At 43.2% G+C, this 20,859-nt stretch overlaps 1 protein-coding gene across 1 annotated transcript in view; it reads right to left on the bottom strand.

Annotated features, from left to right (window-relative positions):
• Window positions 1-20,859, bottom strand: part of EIF5B (eukaryotic translation initiation factor 5B) — a 1,211,079-nt gene that overhangs the window by 1,040,969 nt on the left and 149,251 nt on the right. Inside the window, exons 2-3 of the mRNA XM_069636688.1 lie at window positions 11,343-11,468; window positions 11,169-11,250 (exon numbers count right to left, since the gene is read on the bottom strand). Coding sequence (XP_069492789.1) covers window positions 11,169-11,250; window positions 11,343-11,468 — 208 coding nt within the window. The remainder of the gene's footprint in view (window positions 1-11,168; window positions 11,251-11,342; window positions 11,469-20,859) is intronic.

The following is a 20,859-nucleotide window of genomic DNA, read 5'->3' as shown; positions in this document are numbered from 1 at the left end:
TCTAAGGCCCCCAATTTTGTCCCCGTTGTCTGCGAGCTTTGCAGCCCCAAAGAATCATAACTATGGAGACATTTAATTTTTGGCGGAAGTGTTGTGATTGCTAATGGCTAGGTCTCTCTCCCGTGACCCCTCCTCACCTGAGGTTCCTGAAGATGTGTTCAATGTTCGTGAGGTCCCTCTACTTCCTCTAGTAGTAGCCGTCTGGGTCTTCTTTCTTTGGCCCTTTACCTTCTTATCGTGGAGGTAGGGACGGGCTCCACTGGAGGCCACCTTGGCAACTGAGGATCTCCCCGCCAAGAGGGACCCCCAGTAAGCCCGTCTGAGAATCCAGGGAAAAAGCTTCTGCGGCACCAAAAAACCCTGAAGCACACAGGCTGAACGTGGAGCTTGATCAGACCGGCGGTTGAGATACTGCAGACCGTAGAAATTATCCAATTTCAGGGGGAAACTCAGTGGAAGGTAATTGTAAATAGAGAAAGGCAGAAGGAAGAGAGACAGAACAAGGTATAGGGATGAACGCCTAGAGGGGCTTTAGTGTGTGCAGAGGCACAGGAAAGGTAAGGAATCCTGCGGCCCGAACAGAGATGACACTGGGAGCCGGAGGCGAGCAGAAGGAGAGCACTCAACCGAAGCCGGATGAGAGAGAGTGGGAGCGAGGGAAGAAGGCAAGGGAAGAAGCCGGGCGGAGAGGTACAGAGCGAGGAGGGGCGGAAGCCAGAGAAACTCCCGCAAACAGGACCAGGACCAAGAGCGAACAGCTGACAACTCGAACAAGAGTACCGAAGCCAAAACAGGAAGTGGGAGCGATACAACGCACTGAACGTAGGTTTCAGTGCGTTGTTATAGAAACGCTGCTTGGAAGCGGCCATCTTGGAAGAAGACTAGACCGTACGTAACGGTTCTAGTCATAGGTCGATCACCTAAGTCGGGAAAGGGACCATCTATGCCAAACCTTCCATGGCCGGAACATAACAGGAAGGTCAGGGAAAGTATAAAGTACCACAGGAGTTGTTAAAAGTGAGATTTATTGTTTGTTTTATTATTTGCAATACGGAAGCCTCCCCTCCGTTAACAGTGTGCAACAGTGCGCAGCATTTACATGAGATGAGACATGAGAAAAATATATACATACACATATATGAGGTGAATAGAGAGAATTCAAAGATGACACCCACCTTGTTCGCCACCCATGATGGTGAAGGTAGGGGTTAGGGTTACAGGTACACTGTACAATAACATTTTATTTACAAAAAGACAATCGTATTGCAATTATTTAAACCGGGATTTGTACTTCACAACCAGCTGTGCTTCTGGTGGACATGGCACAGTTGCAATGTTCGGTGGCAATGGATCACTGCTCTGCACAGAAACGTCCAAAATTCCATATCTGTGCTTCTCTAACACAGCAACAATAAGGCCTTTCACAAAGTCGAACTGCATTTCATCATAGACTGGTTTGATCACCCATTGCTTACTTCGTTTTGAAAACACCTTAGTGTAGCGAGGCATCCTTACTTTACCCCTAGTCCTAGATTGTTCACGTCCGACATTGCTGTTATGGGCCAAGACCGCTAGTAGAGTGCGATGTTTCATGCCCCGAAAGCTAAAATGCAAGCGCTTTGGCCTGTACTTTAGGCACATATTGTGGAACACCTCCAAATCTCCTGTGTGACAGAATTCTGTCAGTCCTCACAAATCTCTTGATAAGAGTTTTGTCGAAAACAATCTTCTCAATGGCTTTGTGTGTCGGTGAAGATGGAATCAACCACTTCTTCCTTGCCTCCTCTGGGGACAAAGGGTCATGTTCACATTGGTGGAAAGGTAGGTTTTCTGACCAGCAGTGAACGTTGGTACAGTGGTGCATCAGTGACCGCCATTTTTCAAGTAGTATTTCCAATGACCCTTCGCAAGTTTTTGAGCTCCACCAAAGATAGTTGGTGATAGACTGGGACCACTGCAAAATACTTTGAAAACCTTTTTTTTTCCTGCAGCCGAGATTTTCTTACTGATTGATTTAGCAAGATGCCATACGTCAAATTGATGCTTAATAAGCGGGAACTGCTCTCTCATTGTCTTGGCAATTGAAACGTGTCTGTCCGTGGCTATGAGGTCGATGTGCATTTCTCTTGATTGTAGATATTCCACTGATTTTATAAATCCTAGTTTCTCCATGGCCACTGAGGATGTACATTGTGTTACCTGCACGACCACCGAACTCACAATTTTCTTACTATCCATGTCCTGAAAGTGGTAGGTGCAGTACTTGGCAGAAAATCCAGGGCTGTCGCACTGTCCATCGCCGGCTAGCCTGAAACGTTTCCCTTCGAATGTACTTGCTAGAGACAATTGTTCAATTTTCCAAGCATCACTAATGGCCGGAAACAGATAATCACGTTGGTATATGTAGTACAGCGATTTAGAAATTAAATGGAGTCCCACAAACTGAAAGAAAGCCTCTAACTTTCTAAAACTGGAGCCACTAAAAAGTGATGCAGCTGCACACAGTAGATTGCCTGCTGGCATTTTACCCAGCATCGTTTGTGCAGACCATGAGAACCTATGATTTAATCGACAGGCGGCATTTATTTTGACGTTAGTGCCTTTTATTTGACGAGTTACATTAATCAATGGCTTCCCACATACTTTCCCTCTAACTGAATGCCCACATTTCAGCATACTTATAATTTCCATCAAACAACTGTCGAATACAATGTATTTGCTCTCTTTCATTAGACTGTCATCCTGCGTCAACGTTGTTTCGGCCTGTGACGTTGCTGAGATTTCAACACATTGGAAAGTAATATCGCTGCTATCAAGTTCTGATGCGTCTATGGATGCTGCGGCTGGTTCATTCTCTGTCATTTCGACTTCTGCTACTTCAACATTGATGGGAGAACACAACAATGTCGACATGTTTTTGGGTGGCAATTTTTTGGCGGGTGTAGATTGTGTGAATTGATCTGCAACTACTTAAGAGCTATCTTCAATACATTTGATTTCTTCTTGTGGTGGTGCAGTCACACTGTAGCAATGGTCCAATGCAACTTTGCTGTATTCTCCAAACACAGTTAATTCATGTTCTGGCCATTGGACATGAGCATCTCGAGCCTGAACACGCCTCGCCTCAATTAATAGTTCCTCCATAGTGTACATGGTCTGGCAAGCAACATCTCTCATTCGCTTCACTGACTGTGTATGTATAGTTCTGACACCCACGGGTAACTAGAGGAGAGATTGGAAAAGGGATGTTCAGTTTAAACACAAGATAAAGTGTAGTCCAATTAACTGGAAAAAAACATAAAATAGTCCCCAGCACAAACATTTTTTTAAAGTTATGAACGGTTTGTAACTAACTTTTTTTGGGTTTTTTTCTTTGCAACTTTTTTGACTCGACCTTCAACATCTGCACGCTGTAGCTCTGATTCGTTTCCGCATGTCCTCCCTTCCTCTTGCGCTGCAACGACTATTTTCTGTATCCGCATAGACAGCACGGAATGAGGCTCCATCGTCTCCCTGAAACATAGTACTTTCATTACTATGTATCAAAATATTGTTAGCATAAAACACACGTGAGGACGAACACACAGGTACATCTCAATAGCCAAACACGATTTAAACATTGTGTGCAACAATCAAACGACAAGTATTCGACCAGTGATGATCTATTTCGATGGAACCGTCAGTATCCATACCTCTGGCTCTGCATGGGCTGCCATGAATGGTTCTATTGGAGAGGAGGCATCAGCATCTCCCTGAAACACAGTACTTGCATTAGTATGGTTTTCAATATTGGAAACATAACACACACTTGGGGTCGACGGAACAGGTACATATAAAGAGAGAACCACAAATGATGCATTGTCTAAAACAATCAAGGAAAATATAAATATGCAGATTTCATCCGACTTATTTCTCCGATTCCTTTACATCTGCATCATCAAAATGGGATTTTGGGATTGTAGTGGAAGCTCCGTCGTCTCACTGAAACACAGTACTTGCATTAGTATGGTTTTCAATATTGGAAACATAACACACACTTGGAGTCGAACGCACAGGTACATATAAAGAGATAACCACAAATACAACATTGTCTAAAAGAATCAAAGAAAATCTAAATATGATCACATTTCATCGAGTTATTTCTCCGATTTATTTACATCTGCATCATCTAAATGGGATGTTGTGATTGTAGTGGAAGCTCCGTCGTCTCACAGCACTTGTGTTAATAGGGAAGAAAGTATAGCAAATGGAATCACGTTAAATGATCACGCATGATGGAGCGGTCAGTATCCATACCTCGTGCTGCTGAAGAATATCTATGGATGTTGCAAATGTAGTGCGCACTTCCGAAAGCTGCAGGGGTTGACGCTCCATCAACTGCCTGAAACACAGTACTTGCATTAGTATGGTTTTCAATATTGGAAACATAACACACACCTGGGGTCGACAGCACAGGTACATATCAACGGCTAACCACGAATGAAACATTGTGTAGAACAATCAAACAACAAGAATTCCAGCTCTGATGATGACGCTCGATGGAGCTGTCAGTATCCATACCTCCTGCTGGTGAAGAACATCTAGAACTGTTGTAGATGTGGCGGACGCTTCAGCATCTCCCTGAAAGGAAGTACTTGCATTAGTATGGATAACACTAATTATAACTGAAAACAAACACCAGTGGACGATAACTAAGGTGTATATCAATTGGAAAGCACTAACCAAACATTCGGTAAAATAATAAAAAGATAGAATAAAACTATTACTTGACATGCATAAAACAAGTCTGTAGCGGATTAGCCTAGTAAGATTACCTGATACGCGCTAGAAGTGGTTGAGAACTGCGACCACGTCAAGGATGTATAATGTTCTTGCTTCAGATTCAAGGGATAGTCAAGAAGTTGTAAAGGTAAATTAATGATTGATAATGAAATGCCAATATTAAAAATAGCCATGTAAGGCGACAGAATACTTGAAAAATGCTCAATACAGCACAGTTCCCTATATATATATATATATATACACACAACACACTTCGTTCGTGGGTTATGAAATCGAAAAAGAATATATTGATAAATGTCATTATTCAAAAAGCTATACACTCATATCAATATCGAAATTATTACAAGGGATAGAACACCTACAATATCAATTAATCCATTCGGCTACCTACACACTACCGCAAGGCCTAAGCTAAATCCGGACACTTGACTCACCGGTGGCGGAATGTGGACGAATAGAGTGGGAATAGCGTTTTTGAGCAATTTCCATGTCATTCGCCGTTTATTCTTCTTTGTTACCCAAGATGTTGTGTACATGTCCAAGGAAAAGTGCCGGCTGCAGATGCGGTATCGATCACCCCTCTTGTCCTGTAAGACTTGTTGGACTCTACTTTCCAGCTCATCCAGTGGATATCCGCAATGTCTGACCCATTCTCTTATTCGATCAACAGTTTTCGGGAATACATGCATTGTAGTGCCTTCAGATTTCGCATGGGTCTTCGAAGGACAACCGCTAATCGAACAGGCAGGCATTGTTGATAAATCTGAAAAGTAAATATCAACATTATTATACAATCTTCATGAATAAAGATTTGATACAAAAGTAAATGAATCATACAATGATCAATGCAAGGTTTGTTTTGGTCGCCGGAACTATACCAGTTCATTATGTGCGGCTTAGTATTTGCATAAATTGCAGAAATGTATAAATGATGTGACTAAAATCTGAACATGTGACTCGTCCCTTGGATGTTCTGTCTTGTACGAGAAGGAAAAATGCTTACATTATAGACTGGACCCCCCGAAGGATGCAATTCGATGACAATAGACAAAGATGAAAATAAATAGATCTATTGATAGCATAGCAATGGAAATTCAAGTCAATAGCAATGAGACCAATGAACATAGCACTATTGTGTACTCTACTCGCAAATAGATAGAAATTTAAAAATCTGCGAAATATGACTAGGATACACGGCCTTACCTTGACCAACAAACAGTTGGATTCAGCAAGCAGAGCAGTATGTTGCAGGAGAATAGGTGGGTGGCCACAAGTAGCACACTGATGGGTTTGCTCTAACCGGTCACAGAAGTTCACGGATAGCACGACGACGAGCAGATTAGCGTAGATCTCAGTGGTTGCCAGGTAGCACGTTCAGGAGTTGACTTGCAAAGGACAAAGATGTTCTCATGAGACATATCAAGTGGTTTATAAAGTATTAGAAACAGGCGTGCGTTTGTGAATGAATGACGTATGTATGTCGTGGTTTTAGGGGGGCGGCCTGCTTGAAGGGGAGGCCTGGCTGGAGACACGGGGTCTGAGGAGGCCATGTGAGCGATGGCCCCTGGGTGTGGGATACCTTTTGAAGTGTACATGCTGTTTGGCACCTTGGCCGTTTGCGCCCGTGACAGCCCCCCATGCCAGCTCTCATCCCCGGGTGCGAACCGCCTTTGATAGAGGGAGTGGGATGGAGGGGCCTGGGGCGTGCAGATAAGGCACAGGAAGACTGCTGAATGGAGACACACTTATGTGGATTGCAGGGGGGCGGCCTGCTTCAAGGGGAGGCCTGGCTGGAGACACGGGGTCTGAGGAGGCCATGTGACCGATGGGCCCTTGGCGTGGGATACCTTTTGAAGTGTACATGTTTGGCACCTTGGCCGTTCGCGCCCCAGACAGCCCCACATGCCAGCGCTCATCCACGGGTGCGAACTGCCTTTGATAGTATATCGTTGCTTATCAATAACAAATGCCACATACCGGAGATTCTTGTGAGCACAGACCCACACTTCAACCGGTGTATTATAGTGGTCAAGACCCTCAACCTAATGCCTATATAATCCAATGGTAATTGTTAGTATAGATATATGTGTGACTTTTATAGAGACATAACCTACTTAAAGACTTTGAACAAGTGTTATTTAGTGCATGCATTATCGAGAATATGTTATGTTAGCTTAGATAGATAGTGACCACCCTGCTTCACAGCGACCAGACCTTCACCCATTCGGAGCACAGATGTCTGACGTCCATCCTTGAATGGAGACACACTTGATTCATTTAAAAAAATTGAAACAACCGTTGTTAAAATATATGTGGTGTTTTATTTTGTATCTTATTTTCATGACACAAAAATACAAGACTTTAAAGATTATACAGGTCAGGTTGGAGCACAGCGAGAGAAAATCCCCTGTACTGACCGCTGTCACTCGGGAACGTTTCTCTTATGGCACGAACGGCACAGGCGGGTATCACTCTTCGAATGCGGTGTCCAAGCCTTCCGTGGAGCCACCATGTAAAGGAACGATAGGCCACCAGCCTGTACCACCTGTGAAAAGGAATGAAACAAACTGTTTTTAAATGACCAAGATAAGTTTAATAAACGTTTGTTGTCAATGACAATTCTTGTAACTAATGGCATTCTGCACGGACAAATGCTATCTAGACAATGCACGCTATTGAACGACTTTCATGCGTTACTATGATATGAATATATAATTTTGGATATAGTAGAAGAACATGAAATAGGAGTGGCAAGACATGCAGAGTATACTTACTCGTTACTCGGATTACGAGGACGAACAGTTGCGCAAAGTTCGTGCATAAGCACCATCATTATTCTCAGCACGGCCCGTGTGAGACAGGCTACCCTGAAGTCTGGCAGCTCGGTGATGCATTGCGGTCGTGGCTCGGCTTCCGAAATGTAGGCCAGGCATCCCGAGTTTTCTCGGCAGCAGCAGTTCTCGTCCTCGGTTGGCATTAGCTTGCACCGATAACATGTGCACCAGGTGGAGACACCGTCCATGCAACTAGGCCCAGGCTCTTCATCTGTTGAATCGTCCTCCCAACTGCCGTCCGAATCCCCATCGTTTTCGCGTGCTTCCCTTTCCAGTAGTTCCTCCTCGGTATACTCGGGCTCGTACATGTAGGGCATTATTGTAGCAATTATGTGGTAAACAAATTAAAATAATTTACAGAGATGGTACAGGTGTTCACACGGGCTACAAGCGGCAAAGGTAGCTGACCAGAGCACAGAAACGAGTCACAGAATACTCAAAGTAACACAGAGAGAGGAATGGAATCAAAAATCTGCTGCTGTGTGTTGGGAAACGGTCTGTTTATACTTATTGAGGAAAGAGGCGTCCTGCCATTTCCATGGCGACACGTCATTAGCTGAGGCGCAGCGATTGTTGACACGAGACGTGCTTTGGCGTTGGGAAATGGGCGGTACGAGTCTGCTGATGACAAGCTCAGGGGCGGGGGATTTGATTTAGTGCCGCAGAAGCAGGTCAGCCAGGGCAATGCGGCAAGTGATAGGATTATCACAAAATGGCGGCTCCCTGGTGCCCGTTTTCGCGTGTTTTTAATGAACGAAAACTCGGGTAAGGTCCATAGGAAAGTTTTCTAAAATCGAGCCACTTAGGCTTAAAAAAACATGGCCGACCCGTAGGGACAATAACATTTTTTACTGGACCATGCCTTTAAGTGGCAGAAAAAAATGGTTTAGTTTTGCCAATTAAGTGAGTTCATCCCATGAGGCCATGTACACCCGGCATAAGTTTAAATTCAAGCAGGAAAGTCTTGCCATTGATATTTAAGAGTACTATTTAATTAGGTAATAGAATATGTTACTTCTAGTCGTCTGATGTTACTGGCCTTTACTGTGCAGTGAAATGTACTTTTTGGGAAAGGTAGACTAGACTGTAGTGGTGTTATCAGAATCGAGCAAGAGCCAATGAGATGGCTGGTTAGGTTTCTCTCATCTGACCGCACACACCCTATCTAACAAGAGCAGCAGAGAGAATGCCATGACAGTGAAGAGTTTGAAAACAATTGATGCATCATCAGTGATGTAACGACAGAATGATTGAATGTAGTGCCGGTGTACTAACAGCAATAGAACCCGTGGAGGGGGGCATTACCTGTCGGGTAATGCCCGTAGGTCTACGTTAAAGCACTTGCTCCGCTCAGGTTTCTAACTATCGCCACTGGGGCATTACCCCGACTGGTAATGTCCCTCTCCTCGGGTTCTATTGCTTTAGTAAGAGCAGAGAACTGTTGAAGGAAATCGGCTGCTCCTGCAGTATCTGATACAGCTACTAATAACACATAGTTGGATAACTAAGGTATCACCTCTTGTTTTGCTATAGTCACCCAGAGTGGGACGGGTATGCCCAGACGTGGGTCCCGTGGCTGCTGGACCTAGAGACCTAAGCTACTCCTCACTGATGAGACCCAACTAGACCGAAATATGTCTGAGGATGCAATCTAGTGTAGGAGGGATAAAACCAAGCAGTTTGGGCTGGACGGCTCCTTTTGGAGTGGGACCAAGCCCGATTAACATATGGTCTTTTGAGAAGAACAATGGTCTGGAGAGTGACCCGAGCAATTGCCAGGGGTTTAAGATGAATTCTAAAGCTTCCTGCCATCATCTCTTTGGTTTTGAGATTCCTGAAACCCCCACATTCAACAGGAGGGACAAGACGTAGGAAATCACCAAGTCATTTTTTACATAGGTCAAAGGGTGAAGTTGGTATTAGCATTTGTTCCACTAAACTGTGGGGATGAAGAATGTTGGTCTATCTTCTACTGTTGAGGAACCTAGCCTCCCAATCAAATTGGGTGTGAGGGGAGGGGGGGGGAGAAGGTGGGGATTCTGAGAAAGCTGCAATTTTGCCTTTCCTCAGACCTGTAGACTCCATAAAGAGCTGGGCAGATGGTTTTACAAAAGCAATGGAAAAGCTTTTTTTAGATCTCAGCAGCTAGTTTAACTCCATCCATCTGTAGGGAGATAGCAGTTCTCATTTATTTATTCTTTCCATTTGTAAAGTGCCTAGGCCCTTGGGCATCAGGACACTGTTGCAAACCAGTTACACATTTGTTACTTAACTTCAGATCAATTGATGCAAGAAATGGGAGAAAAAGTACCCCAACACCCCTGTACGAAGGGGTCAAGAACCTCATTTAAAAACACCCTGACACAAAGGAGTGAGCAAACATGGCCTATGAGCATCTTAGCCTATGTAAAGGGGTGGGATCAACAGAGGCAGGGGGCAGGGGAGTAGAGGACGCAAAGGGTGGAGGGATATGGATGCGACATACAGACACAAATAGAATAGCCAGAGAAAGAAGCAAGTAGCACTGGGCAGTACCATGAGAACAAGTCCAACAGGGGAAGGGTGATCAGCATGTCTCTAGTCAGTAGTATAGGCCCCCCAATTACCTTCAATTTATGAACTTTGTGAAGATTATCAGCTGCAACTGTCAATGAAAGAAGTTGCCGAGATTGTTGCCGAGCCAAACTAGATTGGGCACAAAAGCAGAATGTCAATGAACAGCAATGGAACTAAACCTGCATCAGGGATCCTGAAACCGGTTTGTCCTGTATGTCTCAATACTAAACAGAAGTGAGGAAGAGGGGAGTTGAAGGGTTTTCTGATGAAGTAAGCTGGACAGCAGACATTCTGCATGACATGGGGAGTCAGTGGCAAACTGACAAAACTTGTGTAAGACATATCTGCTATTTCTACAGCTTCCTCTTGCCCCACCTCTCGGTATGCTGGTTTCACCTTCAAAAATACTGCAGTGTGATTCTGGGGCCAGAGGCAAAGCAAGAGACATCTTGTTGCAACAGATCAAGGGACTACCCGGACCATGTCCAACAACTCTTCATTTTGAGGTCTTGTGGATCCATTTAAAATATCTGTGCTTGTATTATGCTCCTCTTTTTCAAGTCTCTTCCAGTTTTCCGTTTGTACCCTCCACAGATCTCTCTTGGTTCGGTTTCTACCTTTTGTGGCAGTACTAAATGTTTTGATTTGTCATTTTAGCGGTTAAGAGAACATGCTGCGTTGTATCAGCAAGTCGTACCAGACTGCAATCAATGACACCAACTATGAAAGCACAAGGAACTTGTTGTACCATAAAACACTAATACACATATGGTCTACTGACAGTATTCTTTGATTTGCCAACAGGTGGCAAACTGAATAAAAGTAACAACGGTATTCCAGCTGTATCTCAAGCTCTAAATATCTAGCAAATATGCTGAAAACAATATCTAGTACAGCTGAGAATTAAAACAATTTTTAAATTAGTTCACAACAGTTATCTTCAATAGACTGTCAACTCTCTAGCAAACAGATAAGACGAGATCTCGCCCTTATTACCTGTACAGCAGGTTCCTTTTCAGATTTTACACCTTGTGTAACGAGGCTCAGCTCTTCGAGTTCTTTTAAGATATCCTCCTCGCTGGAATGAAAAAGAGTAAAATGTATTATGCATTTCTCAGCACAAATGATCAAATAAAAGATTTTCAGAAAAAAAGACAAAACTAGGTTTACTCAAATTCTTGCTTCTTCCGCTCTTTCTTTTTTTTGGCTTTTGATTTCTGGGAGTCCTGGTCCTTAGCAGCACCTGCTCCCTCTATCTCAGCAGCCAGAGCATCCAGGTCAACATCATCTTTGGTGCTGGAGTTAAAAAAAAACAAATCTACAATCAATAATGTCAAACAGGAAAGCAATGTCTTTTCCTTATTGCTGTCGTAGCCATATAAAGAATGCAGCTATTCTCCAAGGGCTTCAATACAATTGGACCTGAGTTGGTCCATTAAAAGGCTATCCCAACTTGCTTTTAAAATGTACAAAATTACACATTTTACAATATATTAATTAATGGAGGAAGAAAAGAATTAGTTAAAATATAATATTTATTTTAAAAAGCTAGAATACACCAAAGAGCCTCGCTGTCAGAAAAGAAAGAACCAAAAGAAAAGTTAATCACAAGAAAACACACTTGCACCGACAAGTTAAAAGGTACAAACTAATGGTTAATATGCCAATACAGTCGTAAGTCTCAAATCCAAGCAGCTATGAGAAAGTACATGTTGGAGACAAACATTTGGAAAATAATATGAAAACCCGCATTGGCAAATTAAGTGGCTGGGCAGTGATCAGGATAAACTAAAATATTTGCAAGGGATAGAAGTCAACGAGGGAAAACATCACAGTGAATATCTAGGCGAGATCCACTATATCCACGTGATAAATGAGGAGCTACAAACAGACCATCTGTGACTAACTCGATAAAATAAATACTTACACAGAACTCAGTTACAGCATGCATTGTCGTTTTTTAAAAGATGATTTATAGGTTTTGGCTCACAGTTCAAGTATGCACTATATCTATTCAATATTTCTTTCTCCAAATGCTTCAGAAGTTCTATATCCCTGATCCAGTATCCATCGTATTCCTTCAAAGTACCTTTCTCAAGATTAGCTACATGCTACATTTGTGTTTTAACAAACTAGTCAACAGCCCAACCCACAAAAAAGGGCATATGCTTGGCATTTTTTTTCTTCTGGATTTAGTCATCTCCAACATACCCATAACCAAACAATTCTGGACAAACCACTACCTCACAAGGAAAGTTACCTCTGGCCACATCGGTTAAGGAGAATTTTGTACAACCCTCTCGCGAGAGTAGTGTAATCATCTAAACTAATGGTGGAACAGTGAGTCTCCCAAATGAAAAGACCAGGCTCTCCAATTGTAAGCATAACAGAGCAGTCCAACTTAAATTTAGGAGGGAGGAAGGTTGGTAGAGAGGCACAGTTCCATCAAATTTAGAGGTGCAGCACAATGTGGTGCAGCTGAAGGTATAGAGAGGAAGTTAATGGTGACCAGGGCACCACTTAACCATTCTAAAAGTTAAGTGGAGAACATACTGGTCAAATCTAAACAATGTTTTTGAAAAAGGGTGCTAAGAGCGAGGCACTCTTTTTGAAACAGCTCCAAATGAAACATGGTCAAACGTTTTTTCAACTCTTACAGACTGGCAAAAGCTATTTCATTGGAATGGAATTGGAGAAGTTGGCCACCCTTAAAGATCCATATGCATCACTTTACTAGGTTGATCATTCCAACCCTTCATGTCATGATGGAGATCTCGATGAGGCCAATCTGCCTTTACTTACTCTGAACCAAAGGGGCAGCTTATGATATGATGATATGGCATTTATAAGGCACCTATACACAAGTGTTTCAAGGCGCGTTTATAACAAACCCACAAAGAGGTAACAAAAGATATTCTCTCACTGAAGTTGGAAGAGGGCACTGGGCCAGATGAGTTTAATGCAACATTTTCTAAAAGGTTAGCTTTCTTCTCACACCACACTTGACGACCTTATGTAACATCTTGGAGCACAGGTCATACAACGGCCTCTGCACTGGAGTCACATGTAGTGTCTATACTCAAATTGGATAAGGCCCCGATTGTGTTCATTTTATAGGCCCAAAAACCTATTAAACCTGGATGTCAGAATGTACACAAGGGTTATGGACAACAAGATTGAACCTCTCCTCCCTGCCCTAATTCCTCCCGACTTTGTTCAGAACAGGAGTGCCAGAGACAATAAAAGACACGTGCTTCACACAACAGACAAGGTAAAACGATTTAAACAGAGCAGTGCTTCTTGCATTTGATGCAGGGAAAGTGTTCCATCAGGTAGATTGAGGCTTTCTGGGTAACGTCCTGCAAAAGTACTGGCTGGGGGCGATATCCGTGATTATGGCAAATTGCAAGTCACCTGGGATGAGAGGGGTGGGAGGAGGAGGTGAACAGTCCCTTTTAGGAACTGTTTCACCTACATAGAGGTACTAAACAGGGTTACCCGGCTCATCCCACTTTTCTTTGCTAAGATCATGGAGCAGTTATTGGACACTGAATGTACCTAGGGTGCGGTGGGGTCCAGAAGAGCACAAGCTCGTCATGTTTACAGACAACATACTGTTGTCTAGCTCAGCCCCCAAGACTTCACTTGCAGTAGTGCATGCTCCAGTTTTAGGATTGAAGGTCAACGTGGCAAAATCCAATCTGTTGAATCTAACTCTGCCCAAATCTGAAAGAAGACTTATTGGGTCACTCCTTCCATTTCAAAGGGAGAAGAGAACATTAAAATATGTGCTTGTTTTTCTCACTAACGACTTTACCCGCCTGTACACAATTAACTTCCAATAAGTCTATGAACAGGACTTGCAAAGATGGAGGCAACAGCAACATCATCGATGGGGAGCGTAGCTATTCTTAAAATTAACTTTTTCCCCCAAATTGCTCTACCTGTTCCAGGCTCTCCTTGTACCGTTCCCAAACACAGATCAAGAAAACCTTCACAAATAATTATCCACTTTATTTGGCAGGCTAAGAATACAGGTCAATAGGAACACGTTGCTAAAACCCAGAGAAGGGGCGTTTGTGCATGCTCAGACTTAAAAGAATCCTACAACAAACCTCTTAGAATCGAATACTGGCTGATTGGATGAAACAATACTCTCAGAAACCTGGGCTGTTTATGGAGCAAGCTGTAGCAGAAGACCATATTTAGAAACACACTTGTCTGTAAGCAAAATTGACCTGAAGCATATCAATTAACCCAGTAACTAAAACAACCTCGAGAGTGTTGGGGTGTCTGCAAAAGTGGGAAATCCCAAATTTTTACCTGTCCTATACAGCTAAATTGTTGCCAAAACTAGGAAAAGACAAGTTGTTGCAACTAGAAGAACTTTTTGTAACAGGGTAATTAAGGGGTTCATCGAGAGTGGGGCATATTTTAGGGTTACCAACCAAGAAAGATTCAAACGTGTGCAGGGGCAGCATTGGAGCTCACCATAGGCATAACAGAAATGGGAGGCTCTAGGCAGCAGAGATCAAAAACGCCTTACAAGGTGGTTTGTAGTGAGCTCAGGCACTCATTTGAAGTTTAAAAAAAAAAAATACTTCTCTCTAGAAAGACCTCTTCTCATGAGAAATGTGTTATCGTGACAAAGGGACTTGGGGTTGGAAATTGAATTGAACAATTGGGAGAATATTTGGAGGAATATCCGGGAATTCTAATTCTTTGTCAAGTTTCCGATAGCCAGTTTAAACTCCCGTATTGATGGAATTACCCTCCCACTCTGTTCCATAGGTAGTACCCCTCTAGGTCAGATCTGGTTGGAAGATGCTCCTTCCACATTTGGTGGGAATGTCCAGTAAAGATGGAGGCATGTACCTCGATACCAGATATTTGGGGATACCCCATTCCTGACAACCTACTTTTTTCTGCTGAGTTTTATTCTGGCAGGAGGTCAAGACATTCTGACTCTTGGCCTTAGGCTGATTTGAAATTGCTGATGGCTGCACGTTAGTGCATTCAGAGGCTGTGGAGCAAATTAGAGGTTTCGAAGGTGATGCGAGTGAAAGGGGTCTGGGAAATGTGGACCATGTAAAGAAAAAAAAAAGGAAACAAAAAACAAAACAAACACAGACACACGTCACATTTGTAGTCCCTGATCCACCTTGGGAGTGAAAGCCTCACCAGCACCAACCATACCAGATAACTGTCTTAGATATAAGACTGGTTGTCTTTCAGCTTCCTGTGCTGAACTGGAAGCAAAACAGAGGTCCTACCAAGTGGTCTGGCAAAAATATACCAATTACACAGAGGTTGAAATTACAATCTTCTTGAGGAAGAGCTAAAAGCAGGTCAAAGATATCCATCATTACCCTCAAAAGCAGGTAAACAAGGAGCGAGTGCATGGTGTGCTGGAAATCTAATTGCCTCCCAAGATCTAGACTACAACCTTTTGTCTTTTCTACATTACCCATAATAAGGTAAAGGTCTTATGGATGCGTCCTAATGTTCCTGGTTACACATTCCAAAAGAACTAGTGGCACATTGGTATGTTTTGTATAGCATCAATTGGCCTGGGGAGTGAATAGCAGCTCCTGGTGTAAGGTTAACCATGCTCTTCTAGGCAATAACGAACCCTGCAACATTCAATCGTCCTATTCAGGGGAAACTCCTATAAGACGACCACGGCTAGGTATTTGTGAGTGATCCTCAACATAGATCTCCCGTTTTAGACAACAGTGGAGGGAGTACACTACCACCTTCACAAACTACAGAAAATCATCTGTTTTTCAATAAGGTTTTGGCACCAAGTGAAGGCAGTCCAGACACTATTTCTGATCAGATTGTCTACAGCAATGGCCTATTACCTGGGTGTGCCCAAATCCACCCTCTGTCATTTCAATTGTTCTAGAACCGAGAAGCAGGAGTGATCCTGCACTTAAAATTGTGTGGGGGGATTAGGGGATACACACTTCATCAGGGATGAAAAGCATGCATTGGCTACCCTAAGAAAAAACAACTGAGTTGAAGTCCACCAAGCTATTGGGGCATATGGGCCCAGGCAGGGTGCACAACTTGCATTTGCCACTAGCCAGTGGTTAGTGAGATGACACGCTTGGCGAGTAAGAAATTACATAAGGTAGGTCTATATCATGTGGTTGCGAGTTAACTGTACTTCTCCCCTTCCCCTCACCCTGGCACTTCTCCCCTGTCCTCTTCCATGCACTTGTGTCATTCAGAACGCACAAGGCCTAGTTAGATCGTTATTTTGTCCTCCCTTGTTTCCCCCTCCTTGTCTTGTAACACCTAGACAGTTGTGTACAGGCGCGTTATAAATGCCATATCATATTAAATTGAGGTAGCAAATTAATATTTGATGGCTGGCTAGTAGTTTGAAAATTGAATTTTTCCACCGTGGACCCAGGTACGTGGAGCATTAAACTAGCATGCCCCAATGAGAAGCCTACGATCAGCAAACTCTATACCCAAACACATAACCAAACGTAGGAGAGGGGTCAGATTTGGGGCAGCCAGCATCATGGGCTGGAACAATCTTGCACTGGAACAGGCGAAAATAGATAACCACCTCACTCACCAGAAAGTACAGAAAAATCAAGGTCTACCATACCGGTCCCTTTTCCCACTGGACAACCATTTACACTGAAGAGGGCCCTTTCCCTATCTTCAGAGTAGCACAGCTGCCATTGCTTGCACTTACAACTAACCAAAACTCAGCACATAGGACCCACCACAGGATCCAAATCACTGGAATGTAGACTGTAGGTACTAAATTGAAAGGGATTTCATCTGTTTCTCATTGACAACGATATGGACTCATTACCCTTATTGAATCATGGAACTTTTAACAATCTGGTGCATTAGATAAATGGGAGGGGTTGTGGTGGGGGGCAGTCTCTCAGTGAGGTCCCACTTGTCTCAACACCTAGGGAGGGTGTTGCAGAGTGGGTTCCCTTCCCTAGCCTCACAGGGTGGGGGTGCTTGGGGAGAAGGAATGAATTCCCTCGACTCGTCACATAGGCCGCCGTGATAGTGAGGTTGAGGGTGAGAAAGGTGCGCTGTTATGCTGGATGGTGTGACGATTCATGGGATCTAGCCACTTCTCCCCAGAGGGGAGCCCTTCCCTGTGAGGCTAGGGAAATGAACCCGCTATGCAACATTTCGCCTAGGGGTGGCGGTAAACGGGACCTTGCAGGGAAAGACTCCCCTCTTGGGGATAAGGACTCCCATTACAGGAAGGAACTCCCTAATCCTCTTTCCCATGAGACCCTGAGACCATCATTGACCCAAGAAGTCCAACCTGAAGATACTACTGTTTGTAAGATCTCTTCTTTTAATCAACCAAGACTTGAAACCACAAAGAAGAGGAAGAGTAAAGGAGACCTTAAGAATAGCAATATGTTGGAAACCAATGATACTGAGAAGTAGAGTGAAGGAGCAATAGCAACTACTCCTTCAGTGAAGATAGCTAGTACTGGGAAGAGTTGGTCCCAAGGAGGCAAAAAGAATACCTCTAGAAAACAAAGGGAGGACTCTGATCCTCCACTGGGGAGGATGCAGCAACAGGAGGAAGGACTTTCTGAAAGGAGAAGCCGGCGTCAAGTCTGCACAGCCTGGGAACAAGAAGTTTGTGGAAAGAAGCTGGTCCTCGGCAGAGGGGACGACGCAGTATTGTAGGAGGAGTACTCTTGTCAGTCGACGGAGAACAGTCCCACTAGGAAGCTAAAAGTAGCGAGGCGGTGGCATGACCTCTGGGAGGTGGACTGTGTGGTCCTAAAACCTACAAGCTAAAAGGCTCTGTGGAGGCGCAGATGCACCCAAGAAAGCAGAGAGAGAAACGCTGGGAGCGTGTATAGAGAATGAGCCAACCTGCAACCCCAAGAAGAATGGGTGATGAGCACCCACCAAAGTCAAGGTAACAGGAGCAGCAGGAGACCCAGTAGGGGTGTGGGGAGAAGTAAAGATTGCTACGGGAGTAATCTCCCTTGTCACAGTAATTGTGACGATCATAAGAAAATCCCAGAATGTTACGTGAGTGATCTCCCACATTACAGTAATTGTAAAGTCTGTAAGAGAAGTAAAAAAGCAAGAGTGGTATGGAAACCATCTTGCTCGTCAGTCACGGTGAAAATACTACGAAAGCGCAAGAGTGGTACAGGAGGAATTTCCCTCATCATAGTAATTGTGAAAGCCATAAGAGGAGTAAAATGCAAGGTGTACAGGAGGGATCTCCCTTATTACAGAAATTGTGACGGCCATAAGAAAAGAAAAAAGCAAGAATAGTACAGGAGTAGTTTTCCACTTTACAGTAATTACAAAAGACATAAGAAGTCCACAGTTCTATAGCAATAATCTCCCTCACAAGAGGGATTGTGAAAGCTATAAGAAAATCACATAGAACCACTGAAGTGATCTACCTCGTCACAGTGAGTGGGGGAAAACTAAGAAAAGCCAAGAGTACTACAGAAGTGACCTCTGTAATGGGTTCAGAAGTAAAACTCGGACACAGGTGACAGGTTCTGCATCATACATTTTTATTCAACATAAAAAGAGTTTTGGTAAAATGCTGCTGTCCCTAAAGCCAAGAGGGGTTTCCATGCCTAAAAAAAAAAAAAAAAAAAAAAAAAGACAAACTAGTGAAAATGTCAGGATGTCAAACAAATAGTCACAGTTGTGTCCAAAAACCTTAATACTGACCCTAAAACTCTTAAACTGAATCTAATGTGTAAGGATATTATCTCAAATGAGGAAATAGTGTAGAAGTACTGTGACAACAAAAAGTTCCAAATGTCTCTGGGTTTTAAAAAATGAGCAAATGTTCTTTCCAAAGGTAACAATGTTGGAATATCTAGGGAACAGCTCTTCCCCTAGACTCTGTCTTCTTCCACTTAACTAATTAGGAGGGAGTCTCCTTATTGTGTGGTTTTCTTGAAAATACACAATAGCACAAACAATTTCCCCATGTCTGGCTTCTTTAAGAATTTCCAAAAAGAGTCCAAAACAATATTCTGTTAGCAAGTGATTGGTCTTCCTTTCTCTGGCCCCTTTTAAGCTTTCACAATAATTTACCACAAAACTATTTATCCTGCTGGGTCCCAGACTTTCACCTTAGCCTTTGGGCTCTCCTAAGAGTGCATGTCCCAGACTCACCATACATTAGTGTGCAAGCTTGGTTTACTCTATTGCCAAGCATATACATCTTCTCCATTCATCTCCTTCGCTCTCAAGGTCCCAGACCCTCTTATCCTCAGTTTGTTGGACACTTGATAAGAGACCAAGAAACCAGGAGAGGGGGAATATATGAACAACGGTTAAGGAAAGAACCATTTGGGACATGGAGGCAATAACCATTGGACACTTGAGAAAAAACAAAGTCGTCCCTTGAAGGAACTGAATGGGCTAATCGGAACTGTTAAGATATTATAAGATGATCAGTCCCCAGGACTCTGCTACCTAAATGCTTTTTGATTAGTGGTAGGGTCAGAAGTAGGTACGTTTTTGGACAGAGTGCTTGCTTTGGACAAACCACCCAGACAAGCACCCTAGTTAGAGTTCTGTTAGGTAGGGAAAACCCTTTTAGTGCAGGAAAAGTTATGGCTTGTTCTTATGGTTTCAATAAAAGCCATGCATAAAATCCTACCCCTTTATTCGACTTCTCCTCCTGACTTACAACAATTGGGAACGAGGATGTGAACACTGCACCTAAGCCTAATACACAGTCCTCCAGTGGATACCTCCAGCAACACCATGAATGCAGTCGACCCAGTGAAACCTGATAAATGACTAATAGTCCACTACATATGGACTATCTTTTAAAGTGATGTGACGCAAAGTATGTTTTGGATTCATATATGCATTGGAACTGCAAGGCAGCTTTGGAATGATTAGAGTAGTGTTGGGTTATGAGGAGTTAGAGCGCATGCTTGGGCAATCCTGGCACACACATAGGCTTAAAAGGACTGCAGTGTCCATTTATGGTACTGCAAGTAAATTCACGAAGAGTTATTCTGAGACTGCCTAGCCGACTACAGAAGCTGACCTAGTGCAGGATTCGGGCAGGTGAGAAGGTAATTGTTAATAACAAAAAGGCAGATAGACCAAAGAGCGCTAGAACAACTATTTCGAAAAAAAAACATCTGATGAAATTAAAAAAGAATTACAACCAACATCCAAATCTTATAAGGTTCAAGTATATTCACAGAAAGCCAATTCCCTTAAACCTTTAACTGCCATGGGTATTTCCCCCCAGTGCCAAGGCCTTTTTTGATGATTTCTTTATGTGGCCATTCAAAGCCTTGTAACTTTTGTGTTACATGAGATATCTAGGCCAAATTTGGCTCCTTTTTTCCCCACATGTAGTCGATCTTAACGACACCCAGGAATCCTAGGTTGCTGTAGGGGGGTGAGAGAAAATAACCAAAAAGTGTGAAAATGTGTTTTTTCAAAAATGCAAATAAAATGACGTACAAAGAAACCTGTGGTTTTTTCCTTGTAAGAGCTAGGAACAAATGGTTTGCTGTGCTGAATTCCCCAATTTCCTGGCTTTCAAGAACAGGTTGAGTGGAAACGAAAAAACATTATTTTGATGTGGTTATCAACCGTTTTGTGAGAGGTAGGCAATTTTGGCCATTTTTGCCAATTGGACATGCATGGACGGAATGGAAGAAAAGGG

This window comes from Ambystoma mexicanum, chromosome 7p (genome assembly GCF_040938575.1).
Source record: "Ambystoma mexicanum isolate Mex_15411 chromosome 7p, UKY_AmexF1_1, whole genome shotgun sequence".
NCBI lineage: Eukaryota > Metazoa > Chordata > Amphibia > Caudata > Ambystomatidae > Ambystoma > Ambystoma mexicanum.
The sequence above is the reverse complement of the archived record's forward strand: the minus strand, read 5'-3'. Positions and strand labels throughout refer to the sequence as shown.